The 22,006-nt window shown below is 53.5% G+C and overlaps 1 protein-coding gene across 1 annotated transcript; it reads left to right on the top strand.

The window, feature by feature from the left end:
- The first annotated feature begins 421 nt into the window (after positions 1-421).
- On the top strand, positions 422-21,266 carry RBBP8NL (RBBP8 N-terminal like). The gene is made up of 15 exons (XM_042046276.1): positions 422-563; positions 4,680-4,846; positions 7,576-7,703; positions 8,978-9,020; positions 9,431-9,526; positions 9,874-9,986; positions 11,018-11,090; positions 12,326-12,486; positions 12,957-13,045; positions 14,449-14,612; positions 15,691-16,510; positions 16,920-17,028; positions 18,995-19,053; positions 19,369-19,489; positions 20,652-21,266. The coding sequence occupies exons 3-15, from the start codon at positions 7,637-7,639 to the stop codon at positions 20,768-20,770; spliced, it is 2,034 nt and encodes a 677-aa protein (XP_041902210.1). The 5' UTR covers positions 422-563; positions 4,680-4,846; positions 7,576-7,636; the 3' UTR covers positions 20,771-21,266.
- Positions 21,267-22,006: the final 740 nt, after the last annotated feature.

Here is a 22,006-nt window from a genome sequence, read left to right as displayed (position 1 = left end):
GCCATTCGTGTCAATTTGGGCACATCCCTTTCCCTCTCCCGAGTGTTTGGGCTGGGGGCTGTTGAGTGCCCTGAGCTGTGCCACTCTAGTTTAGTAGGATGCTGCTGCTGTCACATTTCTTTTTCTCTTTTTTCTCTTCCTCTCCAAAAGTGCCAAGTTGTATAAAACAAAAAAACTTCCCATCTTAATGCTGGATGAATTATTTAAAAGGGTCTGTTTGCTAATGTGATTGACTTCAACCAACAGCGCAGGTTGAGCTGTAATTATGGGAAAACAATCAAATCTCTATCTGGGTTCACACCATACTGGTCTTGCCACTTTTTGTGTTACAGCAGAACCTGTCAGGCAGCTTTAGCTAAGCTGAGCCTCCTTTCTGCTGCTGGGGCAAAGAAACGCAAACCAGTAGAACCAGTTAGGCTGCAAGGAAAAATTATGGCTTATTGTCTGTGCAAGTTCACCCACACTGCTCACTCCTGTCTCCCGTGTCCCAGATGACCGTCTGCTGATCACGACCTAACTGAGCTCCAGGAGCCAAAGAAGAGACACAGACGCAGTCCTCCAACGTGAGTGTTGTGCTTGCACTGATTTTTCTCTGTCCCCCAGCATCCTGGGCAGTGTTGTGTAGCTGGGAATGGAGCTGGTGTGAGCCACGAGGGGAGAGCTGCCCAAAATTTGCTCAGCAGAGCGCTGAGAGAGCTGTCACTCGGTGCCAGCAGATGCAAAGCCTGGTCCAGCTCCCATCTGATGGGCAGAGGTTGGTGTGTCATGGGTTTGCTTGCTTTTCTCAGAGTTCGAGGAGGAAATTTGGATTTGTGTAGCAGCTGGGGAGCCGATGGTTTGTGGCAAAGTGGCAGCTCTGAGGGGTCAGTGGGGAGTGGACCTGAGCCTGCCTGGGCTGGGGACAGCTTCCCAGCCAGGACTTCAGGGCTCTCCTGTTGGCAAAAACTGTTCCTCTGGCGTTGTCCACTCGAGCATGAAAGTTAATGGGATATCCCTGCGATCCGAAATGCCGAGAAATGGCATCCAGATCCACTCAGGTGGAGTGAAATAGCTGTGGAGGGTCAGAGCAATTTGTGGGTGTCAGGGTTTATGTGAGTACCAGGGAGCCCAGTCGCATTTGCATCTGGCCAGTGAGGACCAGAGGAAGGAACAGAAAACTTCTCTGAGCAAGCATCCAGCAGTGTGACAGCCACGGGGGAGCAGAGCTGTGGCCATGTGGGCTGGACTGTGGGACTGTGTGGGATGGCAGTAGCGCCCATCCTGGGCAGGCAGCACCTGGGTTTTGGTGCTGGGCACTGAGGGGGCATCACCCCCTTCCACACCTGACCCAGCTTCCGTGCAGCATCTCGGGCAGCCCTGACCTGCACCAAGCCATGCATGTGCTGGGCGCCAAATAACTTTCAATGGAGTTGTGGGTCTCCCTTCCCACCCCATTTCACACCTTGAACTCATCTCTGTTGCCAAAGCTGAGAATAAATTTGCTCCTTTTTCTCTCAGTGGCAGCTTGGAGCTGGGTTGTGGCGACCCCTGCTACCTGGCTGGTGGCCCTCTGTGCCCCACCTCTGTCCCAGTTGTGTCCCTTGTGGGACATGCTGACAGTGCTCTCCTGGGCTGTCCAGATATGTTCCTTCAGGCAGCACAAATATTGAGAGAGGCTGGAGCTCGCTGGGCTTCCAGCAGCCCCAGGCATGAGGTGTAATGCTACCAAGGGCTGGCAGCCTTCTTCCCTACTTTAAATCCAGGAGGAAGGAAGCGGTGGTGGGATCGCTGCAGGGGAGAGGCTGTGCCCACACACGCTGCCTCCCTGCACAGGGGTCTGTTGCTGTGGGCTGAACTGGCCCCATTGCCTGCTCCTTGTCCCTTCTGCTGGGACAGTGCCATGATGAGGAATGTCCTCAGAGCACTTACAGGGTAGATGGCCACAGATCCCCCCCCCGCCAGAGGATGCAGGACACTGATGCATTGATTCAGAACCTAGCCTAGGGGGCAACGTGTCCCCAACACCAGTGTGCCACCAGGCATTTGGGACATGCAGAGATGCCCAACCGTGTCTGTCCCAGCTGTTGGACAGCACAACGTGGGGCTGAGCTGGTAAGACTCATCCTTGGTGCTGAAGCAGGGCTAAACACCCAGAAGATTTTTGCAGGATTGGGTTTTCCTAGGATGTTACTCCTTTTTTAGTGCTGAAGAGAAAAGCTAATCCTGTCCAAGACTTCACCATCTGGGGATATCCGGGGAGATAGATCTGTTCTTTCTGTTTGCATGGCCATTTTCTTGACTCAGGTTGCCCGTACACCCCTCACACAGCAGGAGCAGAGGTGCCAGCTAATGGAAGCAGGACTGAGAGGAATCTTCGTGCCCCTTCTCCCACACAAGACCTGCTTTCCCATGCAGGACCAGAAATGATGAATTCCCCATGCCAGGAGCAGTGCGGGCTCTGAGGAGACCCTCTGGGGAGGTCTCCTGCCATGGAGAAGAAGACAGAGAGACCAAGGTGCTGTCCAGGCACCATGAGCAGCATAACAGGATCACAAGCAGGGAGCGGGGTGATAACCACCATCTATCAGAGATTCCCAGGGTATTTTCCTGCCACTTTGCCCGGCCAGGGGCTCTGCAGCTGGGGGTGGCAGTGGGAGTGTTTTGGATGGGCAGTGACCACATGCCTCCAATCCCAACAGGGCCTTGAGCTATTCTTGAGCCTCGCCACTTTGCAATTAAAACACCCTAAAAACGTGATAATGTCTCATTACCCACTTCCCAGAGCATTTTGGGGTGTTAATTGAGTAATGTTTATAGAACCTGTGGTTACCCTGAGATGAACGGGCAGATAAGTGGCTACTTTTAACCCTCTTCTGAATCCTCCTGTGGGCAGACAGGCCTGCCCACAGGTCTGCCCAAAGCCCACCACACTCTGGGGAGCATCACGGCACAGCTGGTGGGTCCAAACGTCATTCCTTATCAAGTGGGGAGCAGAACAAATATTTACTGTTAAACCTCAGCAAAGCAGCAGGAGCTGGGGAGTGGGAGGACAAAACCTCCCTCCCAGCTGGGGATGGTGCAAGGAGAGACCCTCAAACTGCTCCCCCTGCTATGTAAAAGCCAAAGTCAGATTCCTATGTATATTCAGGTATTGCAGAGGACCAACAGCTCTGGCTTTAGCGATCCTGCAAGCCCAGGGCAGCCAAGACTCTGGCTGGAGTTGGCAGCAGGGGTGTCCCTGTTGCAAGGATAACAAGGTTCCTGTTGCAAGGGGCTCTTGAGGGGAATAGGGGCTCTTAAGTGGAAATGAGGAAATGGAAGAAAACCCATATTGAGGGTTTGGTGACTGCCACAGCATCTGGAGAAGCAGAAGCTGCCTTCATAGGGCCAGGGTAGTGGGGGAGAAATTGAGCTGCTGGGTTTGTGATCACCAGGACTGTGCTGTATTATGGCAACAGAGACTTTATGGGGTAGAAGTAAATCAGTGTGCAGGTTGTGACTTGAGGCTGGAGCTGCAGGTTGGAGGGTTTGCTCCAGCTCTGCTCTCCCTGCAGTGGGACACGTCTGTGCACACGTGAGCAGGGCCAGCATCTCCCTGGTGCTGCTGATCCTGTTGGACTGGTTCAGGGGGCTGTGAGCAGCACAGTGCCCACAAACCCAAAGGGCCATTGGGGCAGTTTGCAGCCGTGCTGCAGCTCCACATCACCCAAGTGGGACCCCCCTGCAACAGCCAGCAGAGGCAAACCTGGGGCTCACTGCAAACCGGCCCCTGGGCTGGTGGAGCAGCACGGAGCAGCTGCCCTGCTCCGGGGAGGATTTTCAGGTTGTGTGAGGTAGAGGAAGGCACCAAATCCTCCTCCCTGGAGAGGCAAGAGCCAAGGCTGCTCCTCCTGTCTCACTTGTTGGGAGGTAATTTTGCAGTCTGGCAGCCCCTGTGCAGCACCCACAGCAAACCCAGCACAGTGGAGAGCAGTCACTGGGTTCCATTTTAGGGCAGTCTGTGCCATGTTAAGTCATGCAAATAAATAAATACCCAGCAAGAAAAAAAGAATCCCTCAACCTACCAAAAAAGCCCTCTTCAAACTGCCAAGCAAAGTACATCAGCAAAGAGCATTAGCTCCACACTGGCCTGTGAAATACTCCTGGCACTGCAGATTTTCCATGAGTGATCAGGCGGTTTTTCTGAGTACAAACTTGTATTATAATTCTAAAATTAGACCAGGAATCTAGTAGGGTAGCCAAGGAAAGAAATTTTGGCTGGTTATAGCAGCTCTGCCCAACAATTGCCCAGAGAAAGGTGTGTGACATCAATCCAGCCCAGAGCTGAACAACTCCAGCACTGCTGATGGGGAAATATCTGGTGGTAAATCCACTAAGCTTCACTGATCCCACAGTGTCAGAATGTCACAGTCCTGCCTTTTTCTTTTCTGCTTTTTTTTTTTTTAATGATTTAAGCTCATTTAGTTAATGAGCTGCTTTATCCTTCTGAAAGGAGACACAGCTGAGGGTGGGAATGTGCTGTGGCTCACTGTGAGTGTGACAGACAGTGCTGGGGATGGTGTTGAGAGGTCAGTAACCCCCTGGGGACCAAGGAATGGGGGTTGGCTGTGCTCTCAGAGCCAGCTGCCCAAGTCCATCCCTTCCCCAGCCCCCTTGGATGGGACAGAAAGTAACCTCCCTGCTGCTTTTCCTTTCCCCAGCCACAACAGGAGCATCCTGCCCAAGGAGTGATGCCATTGGTACCCAGAAGATGCTGGGGGCTGCCCCAGCCCCGTGCATGAGAGCAGACATCCCAGGGACATCCCTGTGCCCCAACCTGGAGCCCTTGTCCCACCCTGAGCTGAGCATTGAGGGATGCAGAGCACAGGTGAGCAAAGCCATGGCAGTCAACAACAGCTCTACCCCAGGTCTTGGGCTCTCCAAACCCTTCAGATTTAGGGCCTGGATGAGGAGTTCACCTTTGGTCCCCGACACTGGGGCTCTGTTTGCAGAGGGCAGCCGTCACTGTGAAATACGCCCGGCCCTGCCAGGACCCCAAAGGGCTGCTCCAGCCCTGCCACGGGGCCGCATCTGGCACCGCGGGCTCTACATCACAGTGACAGCTCTGCAAAGGGCTCGGGGCTGTAAATGAAATCCCTGTCTCAGGGAGAGAGCTCCACACTGAGCCACTCTGTGGTCTGGGCTTCAGCAATAAATCTCCCTCAATAAATCCTCTGGAGCAGGGTAGAGGAGCTAGGAGCTGCAGCTTCACACCTTCACCTCTCCACACTGGGCAAGAGGGAGCAAAGCTGAGCCTCTCAGGGAGCCTGGGCTGTTGGTGGGGCTGTTCTGCTGCTGCAAAAGGCTGAATCCTGGGAACAGACATATGGGGAGTGATGCTCATGCAGGGTCTCTGTTACCATGTGTGTGCACAGACAAGACCCAAGGTCCTCGCCAGATTTACCACAGAGCAGCTGTTCCATCTGCAGGCAGAGATGGGTTCTGGCATCTCAAAAATCACCAAAACTGTCAGCTTTTCCCTGCTGATTGGACCTGCAGCAGGTCACAGGTCCCCACTTCCCTGAGAACTCTGAGGAGAAGAAAATCAGCAGTGATCCCCAACCCTGGTGGCACCACGGCCTCAGCCATGCACAGAAGGCAAAGGTGTTGCCCACACCCCAGCCCCAAATCCTGATCTGCCGGGCTCTGCCCGCAGCACTGAGTCACAGCTGCAGGGATCCGGATCCGGCACCGAGCACCTGGGCTGCCCCCGCGCCTCCCACCACACGCCAGCCCAGCCCTACCTCCCCGAGCAGAGGGCTGGCACCAGTCCCAGCCAGGGTGTCACCTTCCCGGGATGGCGGAGCTGGAGCCCTGTGTCTCGAAATGCTGGGTTCAGCCCTCGGAGACACCAGCCTTGGGGAAAGGGCTGTACCCTTTAGTACAAGGTGGGCAGGACCTGATCCAGCAGCAGTGAGCACAGTAGGAGCACATGCAGCCACCAACTCCTCTGCTCCCAGTTGCAATCCCTTCCCAGATTACAGCACTGGAGAATGAAAATGGAATTAGTGCCTGAGTGCTTCAGAGCCTTCCCCGCTGGCGCTTGGGGTGTCAGTCCCGTGGTGGCAGTGGTTGATCTCACAACCTCCCTTCAGCCCTGGGGAGGTGCTTTGCCCAGGGCAGAGCCGAATTTAGGACTCAGTGATCCTTGGAAGTGCATCCCATTAACATCAGGAGGGTTTTTTCCTGTTTTGCACGTTATTTCCCCTGGCTGGTTTTCAGCTGTGGCTCTTGGGGCTGAGGTCAGCTCCCAATCCCATTTCACAGCAGGAGATCTCGAGCTGGACGAGCCACACCATGCTTTTATTTGCCGGGATCGATCACTCAGCCTGGGAACGGGTGGGTTATGCCCTGGGAAGCGGGAGCAGTGAATATTCTTTAATTGTTTCCCCAGAGAGTGAGATCTCTACTCTGTTTGCATCAGATTTGCTCAAAAGCCAAAGTGGCTCTGGGATGGTTCATGTTCAAGCAGCTGCTCCGCCGATCCGAGCCTGCCGAGCTCGCTGCTTGTGCTTGCTGGCGCGTGCCTCATTTCTTTTGAAAACCAGATGCTTTAGGGGAAACTTTCTTCTTCCAGCTCTGCGTGCCCACATCTTGCATATGCAGGCGATCTGGCACATCCCTGCTCTGCATGCAGATAAAGGCACGGGCGGGAGCTGGGCTGGGAGAGCGCTGGAACCCAGCACAGACCTTCCCCGTGGGGCTGCAAAGCCCAGATCCCAGCCCACTCTTCGCTTTCCAGCAGCACAGGGGAGGTTTTCTCCCTGGTCATCTCTTCGTGGTTGAAGGCTGAGTGTCCAGGTGCTTTGTTGGCATTGGGGTTACTCGCCATGACTCATTAACCCAGAATGATTTTTGGGAGAGAAGATCCCATGTGGAGATGCTAAATGCCTTCATGTGGAGGTTCCTCTTTCCCAGTGTGGGTTTGGTGGTTCCAGAGGACCCCACAGGTGCTGTGCTCATGCCAGCTTCCTGCAAGTCTTGGCTCTGGACACCACCTCTCCTGGTTTCTCTGTAACATTGGGTGAAAAAGGTCTGTTGGGTGTCTCCCAAGGTTTCAAAGAGGGTACAGCCAGCGAGGCCATGTATAAAGCCTGGGCAGTGACAGTGGGGCGGCCAAGTGCTGTGTGTTGCCTCTGTAAAAGCTGTGTGTGGTGCCAGAGGGAGGAGGGATGCATGGGAATATCCCAGCAGGAGATGAGCCCATCAGGCTCAAGCACCAAAGCTGTTGTGAATTTCCCCATCATCAGTCCCCATGTCATTCCAACACGAGTTCTGCAGTCCCTTCTTTATGCTCAAGATGCCCTACCCCACCTCATCCCAGAGAAATGCAATTTAAACTGCCCAACAAGTAGAGGAAAAGCCTGATTTTCCAGCTGGGCTTCTCCCAGTATCTAAGACATGCTCTTAGCTATGCTCAGCGCTGAGGCAGGGTGGACAAAAATGCATCCCTGGTTTAGCAAATGATTTCCCTTCCTAGCTTTGGGCTTTGTCCTTTCCAGAGCACCACATGCACACGACACATCTCTTTTGTTGGACTTTTTCTTTCTATTTTAGGCTGAAACCTGAATAATTTGAAGCAAAAGGACAGAGCCTGGTGTGTGGCTCAGTCCTGAACATGACCACAGAGAGTTTTGCAGAGTTCCTGAACAAGCTCAAGGAAATCCACGAGAAAGAGGTCCAAGGTAGGGAGACAAAAAATGTCTTATCAAAAACTGGCCAAGATCCATTTCTTTGTAATGTAACCTGAAGGGAGGAGCAGCAGGTGCAGATTAGGGAGCTTTGGGGATTAGTGCTGAGCAAGCAGCACCCACGGGGATGGATTGGGACATGGGGTCACAGCCTGTCCCTCAGGGGAGAACACCCTCTGATGGCACCTTGGTACCTCTCATTGGCACACTGAGAAAAAAGTAACTTTTAAATGATGAGAAGGAGCAGAAGGGAGAGGACATTCCTGCTCTCCATGCTCCTGGAAAGCAAACCATGGAGGTGCTCAGTCCCAGCAGGAATCCCACTTGCTGCAAGCAGGAACCACGGGGGATTTGGTTCCTTTCCTGCCCCTGTTGTCATGGTCCATGGTAAAGGGGAGCTGGGAGCTTTGCAGAGGTGACACACACACCTGCTGGACATCTGCTCCAAGCAGCGAGGATTGGAGTGTATTTGGATACTGAGGGATCAAAGGGAAAGCAGAAAGATGCAATAATCTGTAAGACAGAAGCAGCAGGAGATGAAGCTCTGTTAAAGGAAATATTTGAGTCAGGTTGGATAGCTTATTCCTCTAGGGAATAAATTATTTCTCAGGTCATACATTATTAAAATAAAACCCATTAGGTTAAGCGACCAAGTGCCAAGTCCAATTGTTTTCCTATTTGAATAATTCCCAGTATCAATATTATGAACAAAACTTCAGCACTTTTGGATGATTCTGGCTTATGAATCCATTCTTCTCTTGTGTAATTTCAAGCCGTGTGAGAATTAGAGGAAACTGTTGAGCAATTTAAACCACATGTTTACATCTACTTTGCATAAAATGGATTTGACAGGATACAATGTCTGCAGATCCATCAAGGAAAGCTGTTCAGCTGTAAATATTCTCCAAGATGCTTTCCAACCCTGAAAGCTATAAAATACTGCCCACCTGGGAAATGTGAGCTGTAGTGAGAAATAAGTAGAAACAAAACTAAACCAGACTTTTTGGGTCTGGGAAGGAAATGCAGACTCATTAAATAGTGGGGATACAGAATGAGCTCAGACTTTGTACAACTTTCCCAGTTCCATTAAACTGTGACAGTGCTTAACACATGCAATGTGTTATTCCTTATCGGAGATAAGGCTTGTGAATGGATGAGATTTCTGCAAAGCCACTCACCTTCCTGAAATTCCATCAGTGCCGTTTGCTCCTGAGTGCCAGGGGATTGGCAATAAACACCCACCTCTCCGTGTCTGCTCATTATTCCAGGTCTGCACAGCAAGGTGACGGAGCTGACGACGGAGAAGTGCCGGTGAGCGATCCCAGGGCGGGGGGGCAGAGGGGTGGTTACACCACTGGAATTTCAGACTTCCCCAGTTATCCTCCAAGACTGCTGGATTAGAGAGCACCATTTGCCATTCTGGCACTGCCAAATCCAAGCCTTTTGGCTCCAGGCAGGGCTTGGGGGATCCCAGTCCAGCTCCAGTTTGCCTTCCCACTGGCAGGTGATGCTTGTGCCAGCCGGTTCTTGCCCTCTTGGGAAGCAATAACTGCGAGGAATTAAGCTGCTGACTCCAAGGAGGGTGTCACAGGGCAGCATCCAGGCTCCAACACATTTGTTTCCCCTCCTGACACACAAGAATAAGGGCATTGTGGATGAAGGCATGGGTTTTAGGGAGAAATCTAATAACCTTCTTGTCTTTGTTCTGTTTCTTCAACTAGCGATGCTCAGAGAATTGAAGAGCTATTTGCTAAAAATCACCAGTTAAGGGAACAACAGAAGGTCCTTAAAGAAAATGTAAAGGTGTTAGAAAACAGGTAGGATTTGTTTTTAAGTAGGGTGCTGCTGAGTGGCAGCAACTACACTCTCCTAGGGGGAGAGTTTGGGATTTGCTGTCTTCCCCAGAGTGGGATGTAGCACATGAACCTCTATTTTTCCCATACTCAGCTGCTGGGAGAGCTGGAGGAGCCTGGGCACGTGTATAGGAGCTTTCCTAGGCTGGTGGTGGTGGGACTGGATAAGGAGGGGTGCAAGGGCCAGTGCTGGGCTGCAGGGGTGGCTCTGGGTGATGGTCTGGTGTTCACACTTCTCCACGGGGAGGGCAGGAACTTATTTCTCCCATGGAAACCATATGGTAGCAAGCTGTGGGGTTTCCTTCCTCCAGGCTGCGAGCTGGTCTTTGTGACAGATGCATGGTCACCCAGGAGCTGGCCAAAAAGAAGCAGAATGAGTATGAGACCTCTCATTTCCAGAGCCTGCAGCACATCTTCATCCTCTGTACGTACTGACACCCGCTGTAAGATCAGCTTTGGCAGGCTGAGTCTTTGCTCAAACCCCTCTCCCAGATATTTGCACGTGAGCCCTCGTGGCGAGCAGGAACCTGGGAAGGGTTTGGGGATGGGGAGAAGGGAGGGAGCAGGACCGTGGATGGCAGCTCACGTCCCCCCAAGCAGACATAACCCTTCACACAAATCATCAGAGCTGGGGGTTGCAGTCCTCCACACCTCCAGAAAAATGAGAGATTCCGGGCCATGTCAGCTGCCTGGGAAAAGGATGCATTTGGCACAGCAGGAGCAACACTCTGGCAAAGACAGGAAAGTCACAGCAGCAGCTCAGCACGGGTAAATGAAATCAAGCAACACGTGTGATGGATCCTCTCCTGAGCCTTTGGCAGAGCTCCCAGCACTGCTGAGGCACAGGGTGTTTTTCCCTGGGGATCTGAGCAGCCCAGGGAGGGTCATGGGGGTAAAGGAGATAAGGCATTTAGGAGGGATGGAGAGGTGCCAAGAGCCCTTGGTTTATCTCCCCTGCTATGCCACTGCACCCCGAGTGCTGCTTTCAAGCAGGAGCAAGGCAAGGCACCATGCCTGGGAGCCCACCCATGCTCTTTGTGGCCTCCTTGCTGCAGCACCCAGTGCTGGGTGCTCCCAGCTCCCTCTGGCCTCTGTCTGATCCCCCCAGAGACCCCCAGCCCTCCCCCTAACACAGCACCCCCTCTTCACCGTGCCCTGGTGTTCAGGGGCAGGATGTTGGCTGTGTCCAACCCACCACTGCCTCATGTGGGTCGTGCTCTGCCCCTGAGCTGGGCGAGCTGCAAGCAGACCCAATCCCGATGAAACCTGAGTCAGAAAGTTGCTCTCTTTTATCCTTTAGCCCCAGCATGTTAACAAAGAAGGAAGGAAATTCGACATCCCTCCAAAACCCGGTGCCATTCCCTCCTCCTCCCCCGGGCACCCCAGTGAGCTGTGAGGAGCATCAGCTCTCTCTCTGCAGCACCTGAACTCACAGCACCATCTCTGTCCCTGCAGCAAACGAGACCAACCGCCTGAGGGAAGAGAACAAAACTCTCAGGGAGGAACTGAAGAGGCTCCGGAGCCTGGAGTAAGCACTTTCCTGGTTTCATTCTTTACAAGGGGTGTTGGTAACAACCAGGGCATCCCCACAGCTGAGCAGGGCAACATCCAGACTGTGGCATCCTCAGGGGTATTTTAGCATCTAATTCCTGTGGATTCCTGTATATGTTAAACACAGAAAAATCCCTAATGGTCTCAAAATCCTTGTTGATCTTTGCTCACTCCCCTGTTCACCAGCATCCAAGGATTCGTTTTTGGGGAAAAAAGATATTTAACCCCCTGGAAACAAAGCCCTGGGCAGCTTGCATGGGCTTCCATGGCTTTTCCATGGCACCAGCTCCCCTCCTGCAGCAGCCAGAGACGGCCTGCAGGAAATGGGTTGTTTTGGGGGAAGGAGAGTGACACACAAGGGACTGTGATGGGGTTAAAGAGGGAGAAGTGATCTGCACCAACAGGTTCATAGCCCAGCAGAGCACTGTGCTGGAAGCCAAGTAACCTGCCAGGCTGGCCAATATATACAAATCAGCTCATTCCTCAAGGGTTTAAAGTCCAGAGGAATTAGCACTGAGGGATTAGATTAGAAATGTGTTTTCTTTGGAGCACAGGACCACCATCCACTTAAAGAGAAACTCCAGCTTTTACTCCCTGATGCTTCCCAAGGGCTGAGTAGTTCCAGAGCTGTAGGCTGGGCTGGGCTTGCTGAGCACTGAGTGATCCTGCCCTGCTCTGCTCTCCCCTGAGATGCTGGGTAGCAAGATTTCCAGCCATCCATGTCCCAGCATCAGAGTCCCTCCAGGACTCTGTGTGTGTCTCCAAGATTCAGTCACTCCCCTGTAGTCACCGAGAGCACCAGCCCCTCCATCTTGATATGGTGACAGGGGACAGACACCACATCCCTGTGCTGAATCCACCCCTCCATCAGGCTGAAAGCCCAGCCAGGGACAGGCTCCCACAGAGCTTTTGCAACAGCCACAGCTGGGCCCTGGCTTACCCAACATCGTGGCTTCCTGTGACGTTACCCACGACCAAGTGGGGCAATCACACCTTGGGCTGTCATGCTGGCTCTGTCCATGCTCCAGACTGCAGCTGGGTACTGATAAGCTGCAGTGGAAGGAGGTGAGTCTGAGGATCCGGTATATCCACATGCACACATACATAAATATGTATATTTATATATCAGGCTCAGAGCTCTCAGTAGAGTGGCTCCAAAACCTTCCTTCTCCTGCCCTTTCTCATTCATTCATGTCCTTTTCCTTCCAACAGGACAAAGACCCCAGGAGTCACCTCCAGAGAAAGCTGTTCCACACCAAGCTCCCCTTTGACTTTACTGTCCCCAGTGAGCAGGAATGTCAGCACGGAGAAAACAGAGCACAGGGAAGCAGAAGAAGCCCACCAGGATGTGCCACACCTCGAGCTCAGTGAAGGTGGGTGTTGCTGGCTCCTGCCACCCTTGAGGGACCCGGGGCTGTGAAGAGTCACCGAGCCATGGTGCAAAACTGCCCTGGGAAAGGGTCTGGAGAGCAAAGATCAAGCTGTTGGCAGCTCAGATGGACATTACCACAGACAGAAAAGCTGATGGGGGGAAAATTCAGGTCAAGGGAGAAACACCCTGCTCTGTACTAGGTCAAAAGAGTGCTGGGTGCCCCCACTGTAAGGCAGTTCATGCAGAAACCATGGCATTCCCTTGCTGCCACCAACACATGCAACGAAGGGCACGTTCCATCAGGTGCTGGCTTGAGCCAGAAGGCAATTTTTACACAAAATCTTCACTGAGATGTGGTTGGTACCAGCCAGTGCCATTGCTGGGAGGCTGCAAGGCTCCAGCACGCTGCAGGGCAGGGCTGCAGCAGCTCTGGGGGACCATCACGGTAGCAGGTTGTGCCTTTTTTTTCAGAAAAGCCTCCAGAGAAGCTCCAGAGAAGCTCTCCAAGCAGCAGGATTTCTCCAGGCACTGTCCTCCAAGAAGTCAGCCTTGCAGAAATGGTGAGTTGTCAGAGGTAGCCTGATGTCCTCGGGCCTTCTCCCCACTGCTGTGGTCATCTGAACTGGATCAAGACAAGCAGATTAGGATAGGGAAAGAGTAGGGGGCACTTGGGGGGTTGAAGACTTAGCCAGACTTGGGTAGTTTGTCACTGCCAGAGCCAAGGAGGGTACCTACCAAACACCAGCTCCATCCTCTCTGCAGAAATTGCCACTCACTGCAAGCAAAGCTTGGCACAGGCTCCTGTCCCTGCTGTGACCATGCACATCCTTGTTTGCTCCTGTGTTTATCCTCCATGACCACACTTCCAACATCCTTAGGTCCTCTGCTCATCACTCTGGTTCCTCTCTCAGAGGTCTTACTGGGGAAAACTCTGAGGAGTGAAACACCTGGGGAGATTGTGCTGAGCCTCATTTCAGTGCAGCTTATCCTGAGCCACAGAGCCAGCTCCCCATTTCCTGGGTGAGCAGGGAGCTGGAGCATAATGAAGGTTGGAAGAGGCTGGAGAACATGTAAACTGTGGGAGTTGTGGGTACCAAGAACAAAGGCACCACAGCAGCCCTGCCCAAGAGCACCACAGATGTCTCTCCACCTGCAGTATGATCAATATTGGCATTTTCAGAGGGCCTGGCTTTCAGTGTTTGCAAGGACAAACACAGAGAGGGTGTCAGCTGAGGTTTGCTGAGTGATATGGTGACACTGAGCACTGGGAGATGAGACTGCAGGACCTGGACCTTGTTCCTGGTCACGGGAAGACAAGCCCACATACACACCCACACAGATTCTTCTGTTTTGGCACAGGTTTTGCTTACTCGACCTCCACAAAAAACTTGAAAGAGCAGGTGAAAAGGGGTTTTGGTAAGGCTGCAGGCAGGCTGTGGGGATAATTAATAGGGATCGCAGGAAGGGTTGGTGACATCTCCAAGTGGGCAGGGGAAAGTCAAGTCAGAACATGTGGTGAGCCTTTCATGACAGCTGATGGAGACAATGATGTCTCCATCAGCCCAGGCACTCCACTAGAAATGCACCCACCAAACCAGTGTGTGCCAGGAGTTTGCGTGAATAAAGTCTTGCATGAGTAAAGGCCTGACTAGGGGACAAGGAATTTGCAAGGTCTTATCTTGGTTAAGCCACTGAATCATGACTTAAGAGGAGACAAAAACCCTCCTGCTCTACAAATCAGTGCAGCCAGAAAATAGAGAGTACATGAAGCAGAAATTTCCTGGAAAAATGAATAAAAACTTGATAGAGCTGTTGACCAGAACCATATCAAGCAGCGCACTCAGGATCTGTCTGTCTTGTTCCCACTGGTGAGGAACAGTTGTTGTCCCAGTTCAGCCAGGCTCCCTGGAACCCAGGACACACTGCAGAATGGCTCACCTGGACTTTCTCTCCTCTGGCACAGGCATCCCAGAGGATTTCCAACCAGCTGCACGGAACCATTGCCCTGGTGAAACCTGGCTCCAGACCCTGCCTCCTGGAAAAGAGTCCTTCAGGGGCAGCAGTGTCTCCACCGGCGAGGAAGACTCCTCTCCCTCCAGAGCGCGAGCACAGCCCCAGCCTCGAGGCGTGAGTACCAGCTTGGGGGTCGTGGTGTGGCCCTGATGCATGACCCATTGCAGCTGGCCCTCCATGGATGGATGGCCAGTGTTCACTGTGTCTGCCCATCGTTCTCTCCAAACTTCTCCCACAGCCTCGGAGAGGGGGGATCTCCCAGTTTACACCAGTAAAAAATGACTGGAATCCAGCACAACAAGATCAGCCTCTTGTTATTCCAGCTGCTCAGACAGAGCCACAAAGTGAACCAGATGCCCCCATATCCAGGCAGAAGGACGGTCCCAGGCAGGCAGCAGTTCCTGCTCCTCCTTATCTATTCTAATGGGCTTTCCTGCAGGGCTCAGCACTTCCCAGGCTTATCCTCCCCAATGATTTTGGGAGCATAGCCAGCAGGCGGACTGTGACACAAATGATTTTGGGAGCATAGAGCAAGGCCAGTGAGTTTGTCTGTAGAGACAGTGAGTTTCCCCGGGGTGTGAGTAGGTCTGCTGAGCATTCCTGAGAACAGCTTGCACTCATGGAAGCTGCCGAATAACCAGCAGTGGCTGGGACTGGGCCTGCAGGGCAGGTTCCTGCACTGTACCAACCTTCCTAGGATGGCTGAGTGAGATTAGGGGCAGGTGGGCTGTTCCTCTGTCCTGGGGGGTCTTCAGGCACTAAGAAAGCCCAGGGGGGTGCTTAGGATGTTGCTGCCTGTAAGACATTATTCAAAAAGTGACTTCTCAGCAGCAGTGCTGATGTGAGAAGTCACTGCATCCTTACCCTTACTCAAGCCCCTGCCTTGAGCTGCCATGGCCCAGGGACAGGGGATTGCTGCTCGATGGTGGGATGGGAATGGCTTCCTGCCCTATGTGGAGACCCACTGCTGACTGCCTGATGCCCCTGGCCACCAGGACCCTCCTCCCCAGCACAGAACCCAAAGACAAGCATGATGTACTGGCCAAGAGCTGCAACAGGGCATGGAAAGAGCAGGAGAGACCACACAGATCCCTGCATAGCTGGGAAACCATGGGAAAACTCTAATGCTCTATATTTTTTTTTTCCTAACGTGATATAGCTAATGTAATTTTTTTTCCCACGCTTTTTAAAGTTATTTAACAGCAAGCAAACTGGACTCCCCCAAGGTTGCTCCATCCTATGAAAACCTAAAACTGAATGCCCGGAGAGAGCAGCTCTGCCTCCTCCACAAGCACCTTTCCCTGCACCAGCTGGGGCTGGCGAGTCCGTGCGCCCCGGCTGACCGGGACGGCGGCAGCTTCCCCAGCCACTTGCTCCGGACCAAAGCTGCCGACGGCAGGACGCGGTCCCGGGACAGCTGGGAAGACCACGCAGCCTTGCTGAAGCTTCCTGCCACCATGGTGTACGTGAGGGACCAGCACCTGGAGGAGAAGCTGCACCTCCTCAAGCACCGGGAGCGGCTGCAGCATCTCCTCCTGCAGCAGAGCCAGCCAGGCCAGCGGGCGGACGGCGACACAAAGCTCCCGCCCGGGGAGCGGCCCCTGTCCCCGTGGCTCGGCATCGCGGCGGGCTGCAAGGAGGAGAGGGCCTTCCTGGACGATGCTGCCGATGGGAAGGGGGAGAAGGAGCTTTGGCTGAGCCGGGACCGCTCCGAGCTCCGAGCGAAGGTGAAGGAGGCGAGGGACGATGATGCAGACGCGCCACTGGACCTGTCCGAGTCCGGCCGTGGCAGGGACACAGACTGGCACGGCCGCCGGGAGCTGCGGGGCTGCGGCAGCCCGCGGGAGAGCCCCGGCGACAGCCCGGCTGTGCCCGCAGCCCGCGGCCCCGGCGGGGGACACAGGGCACAGCGGGACGAGCCGCGCTGTCCCTACCACTGGCGCAGTGCCACCCGGGCACTGGCTGGCGCTGCCAAGGAGGAGGAGGAGGAGGAGGAGGAGGATGCAGCTGTGGTGAGTACAGCTCGTGTTGGCACAGAACTGCAGCCCCTTACCCTCCCCAGGGTGTCCAGTACTGCTGCTGGCACCATTGTGACCAGCATTAATGTCCTGTGGGAGGATGGGTTTCATATGTGTGAAGCCAATTTGCACATTGCACAGTCCTGCCTCTCGTTCGCCACCTCCCCTCCAGTGTCCACAGGGTTTCCATACAGCCCCAAGGGCAGGCAGCGCCTGTGCCCCCTCCCTCCCACAGGCTGCTGCAGGAGGTGCTGGGCTCCCTGCAAACACACCACAGTGCACAGGAACATCTCTGTGATGCTCGTCCCTGTGGGTGTCACAGTCATCAAGTCAGGGCTGAGGACAATCCTCTCCTGCCTGGTGACAGCAGCATTTGTGCTCCCTGTGTCCCTGTATCCCACAGCTCACGCTCTCACGGGCATATCTGACAAACAACTCCACACCAAGTGACCCAGAGGCCCTTCCTGAGGCTGGGATGAGACGGGATGTCAGTGCACAGAAGGGAGAAGCAGGTAAGAAGGCCCAGGTAAATGTGATATTTGAGAAGGCAAGAGTGAAAGATGCCTTTTGGTGAAGGGATTTCCCAGCCCAGAGCTCTCTGCTGGGCTCTGCGCACACCTGCAAAGCCACCTTCCAGGGACAAAGTGTTCTTGGCTCTCAGTTCTTCTGGGCCATTGGGAGAAACTTCAGGTTTCACACTTCCATCCTTGGGAGCTCAATTTTCCACCCTAGATATGTCCAAAATTCAGGCTCAGTATCTAGAGGGAGAAAGCAATCCCAGTTCTTCTGGAGAAAAGCCCAGTGTCTCTGTCCAGCACAGACAGAAGCCACCGTGGGGTGTCCTTGCACACTCAGCAGAGCACCCTGCACTCCATGCTGAGTGGCATGGAATTCTCCAGGGACTAAGGAGCCAGAGTAGCTCCAACCTCTTGGCAAAACCCACTTCACAGTGAGCAGCAACAAGCCAGCATTGCTGCTCCAGCATTTCCTGCTCCTCTCAGGGAAGAAGAAGCTCAGAATTTCTCAGCAGAGATGGGGAAAATGCAAGAGGTTTGCAGGACTAGCACTGGAAAACCATCCCTGCCTGTCCCCTTGCTCTAAAGCGTGTCCTGTGATGACACAGCACATAGGGTTGAGCACGGAGCCAGGGATGCTGGTGCCTCTAGCTGGTAGATCAGGATGGTTTCCTCCCTTTCCCTGCTCCATTCTCCATAAGAGCTCTTCCAAGGCTTCCTCCCTGCCTGACCCCCACGGGACACAGGTGCCAGGTTTGTCCAGGTGGGTGGGAAGCAGCCATGGGGATCAGAGTGGGAAGCACGTCTGCTGGGAGCTGCTCAGTACCAGCCTTACTGGCTTGGCCGGAAAGTTGAGCTCGCCTGGATTAGTTGGTCTGGGCGTGTCAGAGTGGTTTGGGAACACTCTTCGGAGCAGGATTTTTCACGGTGAAAAAAAAAAAAGGGGAGTCCTCTGTGATTTACATGCTAAGGAGATATCATCATGGCAGAAGAATTTCAACTGATTACATTCTGGGTGTGGGAATACAGGACTTTCTTCAGTTCTCACCTTAAGGTTGACACAAAGCCCAGGAAACAATACACAAATACTTCTGCACTTTCTAGTGAGCCTTAACCTGCAGAAGGATAAGGTGAGGATGGGATCAGGCTACAGAGAATCCAGGAGTGCCTGGAAGCAACATCATCTGCTCTCCCACCTCTGCAGGGGCAGCAAGGGGGCCTGCCCTGCTGAGCTCTATCCTGGCTAGACCTGGGTGTCATGAGCAACAAATATTGAACTTCTGGGATGCCTCTGTCCCTCAGAAGAGGCCACAGCCCTTTCTGCCCACTGTGGCCAGCCCAGGTGTGTCACTGTGTGTGCAGACAGGGTGATGCCACCACCAGCAAGGCTTGGCCCCCAACCCATGCAGATTCAGCCTGTGCAGAGGTCAGGTGTGTGCAGGTACATGTCTGGGGCCATGTAGCCCCAGGGTCTGTGTACAGCAGAATGCTTTTGCTGGGAAGGGAAGTATCTCCCCTGCCTTTCCTTCCTCTGCTCCTCAGCACACATTCCCTGCCAAGAGCCACTGACTGACACCAGCAGCAAAAATGGGGATTGTCCCTCTTGGCCTCTTCACCCCAACACGCTTCTCCCCGCCTGGGGTTCAAACAGAAAGGTGCAGTCTGGGGCTTAAATACCCACCTGTATATAGCCACAGATGTTGGGACAGCTCTTGTGACCTTGGCATAGCAAAGTTCTATGGATACAGATTTCCTGGGAGCAGGTTTCCCAACCGAATCTTGTTGGATCACCCCTAAACGTTCATTCCAGGCCACGTAGCTTGCAGTGCCTCTGCTGCACAACACAGTTTATTCCTGAAGCTGTTTTCTGCCTCAGTGGCTCTTTGAGCCTGGGCATGGGGCTCTGTATCTGCTCATGAGCTTGTTAAGCTTCTTACCAGTCAAAAAAAACTTCTTTTTTTAGATGATGAAGCCGAGTCTGGGAAGCAAGAATCGGATGAGCCAGACACAACGGACAGCGAGGTTAGTTTGTTTGTTCTCCTCAGCCATCAGCTTAGGCTGCCTGGTCCTAGAGACATGAGACAGGTTGTCCCAGCCCAAGCTCCCTCCAAAAGGTGATGGCTCTTCCTGCACCAGGTGCCAAACCTCATTCCCACCCTGTTACCCAACTTGCTGCTGAGGGATAGAAGTACCACTCTTTCCAGCCAGTCAGGACTGTTTATGAACAGCATTTGTCATCACTCCATAACAATGGTCACAAAGGTCCCTGGCAATGCCACCAGCTCCCTGGGAAAGCTAGGGTAGTTTGTAGACTGACTGTTCTTCTCGTTGGTATAGGAGAAGTATGAAGATGAGATCCTACAAGAGGCTGAGGCTGATGGGAAATACTTTTGCACCAAAGACAAAGCTCATGTGCAGCAGAGGAAGAGAAAAAGAGGACAGGATCCCTGGATAAAAGGTAGGGAGGAGGAGTTCCTCAGGGCATCAGCTCAGGGCTACAACTTCTGCTGCTTCCAGGTGGATTCCTGTGAGAAATGCCTGAGGACACTGAGGGAGTGGAGGTTTCTCCTCTGTGCTCCTCTGAGCCATGTTTTGGCAACACTCATATCTCCAGCCAGAGGAACCCCCGCTAATGGTTAGCCAGGGCAGCCTGGGCAGGGTGACCAGGAGAGCACTCCAACCACCTAAGCTAACAGAGCTTAGTCCCTTGTGTTTGCTTATCTGGTCAGGGAGGCGGTGACTGGGGAAGGCCAAATTCCCAGGGGTGAGTTATTGACATTCAGAGAAAGGTTTCTGCCAGTTCTGTTGATCTTCCAGTGTGGCTGTGGAGGTTTCCCTGCTGAGAGAGGAATGTGTTGTACCCATGTTTCCTACAAGTGAATAAGCAGAAAACTGCTCCTGATAAGGGCAAGGATAAGAAGTTTGTCTGTCAGGTCTTAAAAAATGCTCTGTCAGAAAAACCCCGCTGCTCACCCACTCTGTACTGGTGGTAAAAACAGGGAAGGGTTGGCCCAACCATAAATGTAGAGAGGGCTGTTGCTTAAGCTTGAAGGGAATTTGTTTAACAGCCTGACCTTCAGAGGGCCCTGCTCACTCAGGGGACACCGCCACAGCTGGGGAACAAGAGAATTTGCTGTACAAAACCAGGCACTTGGAGCAGTGGGGAGGAAGCTGCCCTGTGTAGCCCAGGGCAGACACATACAACCCTCCAGGACTGGATGTGGATGTCCCAAGTGAGGGGTGGGTGCAGCTGTGGCAGGAATGGGGTGATGGACTGGCGTAGCACCTCTCTCAGCAAATGGTGTGGGCCATGAACCACACTGGAATGGGAAGAAATCCATGGAGTGCGTCCTACTGGTCTGGGTACCCTCTCAGGGACGCTCCTGCACCAGGTCAGTTCTCTGCCTATTTCAATTCACATGTTGTTTTGTGTCCAGGATCACAACAGCCTCCCTTGGATGCCCACACATTTCACATCTGAGGGGTTTCCCTTCATCTTTGCTTTTCTGAGCTTTGCTTCCTCCTGCGCTGCCCCTATTTTGGGATGAGGCCATGCTGACTCCAGAAGTGTAAATCCATTTCTCTGTGGTTAACTCCTGCTGTCACCTTGCTGTTTACAGGAGCTAAGAAGTCAATGAGAGGAAGAAAGAAAATCAAAGTGGAGCAATGCCCAGTGGGGATCACAAAGGAACTGGAGAATTGCTCCGCTTCCCACAATGATCCCTCCAAGGAGAGTTAACAGCAGGGCAGGATGAAGCAACTGCAGAGCAAAGGAGAGGGCTCAGAGACCTCAGCATCCCACCCACACTGGGAGAGTGAATCCTCCTGTCATGCTGGGCCAGGCAGTGGGGAATTCATACAGACTCATTAATGAGCAGAGCACCCTGAAACTCCTCACTCTGTGCCCCAGGTGAGGCTGGGCAAGGATGAGCTGTGCAGGTGACACCTGGAGCAGCCAGATCCCTGCTGGTGGAGCAGCACAGTCAGTGACCCCAGGCCTGCACCAGAGCAGACCCTCAGACTGGTGCTAGGAAGAGGAGACGTCTCTTTGCAACCCTCACCCTGCACAGAACCATGTTCTTCCCTGGGACTTCACACTTGGAGAAAGGACTAGCAGATCCCTCTCCCCATGAAGGATGTCCCCGTGGCTGGCTGAGGGGTGGTGACCAAACCAAACACTGCAGAGCACCGTGCCCAAACCTGCTTCAATTAAATCCCTAGCCAGGTTTCATACACATGTGGATCTTGTCTGACCTGGAGAAAGTCCATGGTTTTCTTTTCTAGTTAAGTGAGGAGCAAGAACATGGGCAGACAGGTGGGATGTGTCGCTGCAGAGCGCAGGGAGAAGAGCATGGGAAGCGAGGGCTTGGGTGCTCCTTCTCCCCAAGGTGTCCTGCATTGCCTGGAAAAGATCAGTGTGCGAGACCCAGCAGCTCAGCCGTTCGCACTGACCTTGGCAGGACTGCTGGGAGCTGTTTTTCACATGGATAAACTCTTCTTAGTAATTTTTTTCTGATGGGATGAGATGGGAAGGGCTGCAGTGAGCATTCCTGCAGGCACAACATCAATCCAGGAGCCAGGCTGGGTTGTTCCTGGTACACAGGTGGAGAGCAGGGACAAAACAGAGGGAGATCAATGGAGAAGTGCCAGAGCCAGTTCCTGCTATGGCGTCCTCCCACTTCGTTTACCTGCAGTTATTTCTATTTAAACGTGATTTTACGTGTGAACGTTTGCCCGTTCACAAGAACGAAGGCAGAGCACAGCCAGCCAAGAGCAGCATCCTCTGCCTGTAGCACCTTCCGGTCTCCCCAACCCTAAAATCTCACTCAGAAAGCCCCGGCTGTGGGGGAGCAGGGGCAGGAGCGTTCAGCACTGCCCAGGGCAGCCTCGCATCCACCCAGCCGGGCTGCAGCGGTCCGGGAGCGGGAGCGGTGCAGGACCGGGGGTGGTGCGGGACCGGGACCGGAGCCGGGGG

This window comes from Corvus kubaryi, unplaced genomic scaffold (genome assembly GCF_017639235.1).
Source record: "Corvus kubaryi isolate FWS band 111438036 unplaced genomic scaffold, C.kubaryi_AGA036_p1.0 134, whole genome shotgun sequence".
Classification (NCBI taxonomy): domain Eukaryota; kingdom Metazoa; phylum Chordata; class Aves; order Passeriformes; family Corvidae; genus Corvus; species Corvus kubaryi.
Note: the sequence above shows the minus strand (reverse complement) of the source record. Positions and strands in the feature narration are given on the sequence as shown.

Bases quoted from the DNA above. Each gene is read 5' to 3' on its own strand.
- RBBP8NL (XM_042046276.1), top strand. From the start codon at position 7,637: ATGACCACAGAGAGTTTTGCAGAGTTCCTGAACAAGCTCAAGGAAATC. The intron at 9,021-9,430 runs GTGAGCGATCCC...TTCTTCAACTAG, and splicing joins CTGACGACGGAGAAGTGCCG to CGATGCTCAGAGAATTGAAG. The intron at 13,046-14,448 runs GTGAGTTGTCAG...CCTCTGGCACAG, and splicing joins AAGTCAGCCTTGCAGAAATG to GCATCCCAGAGGATTTCCAA.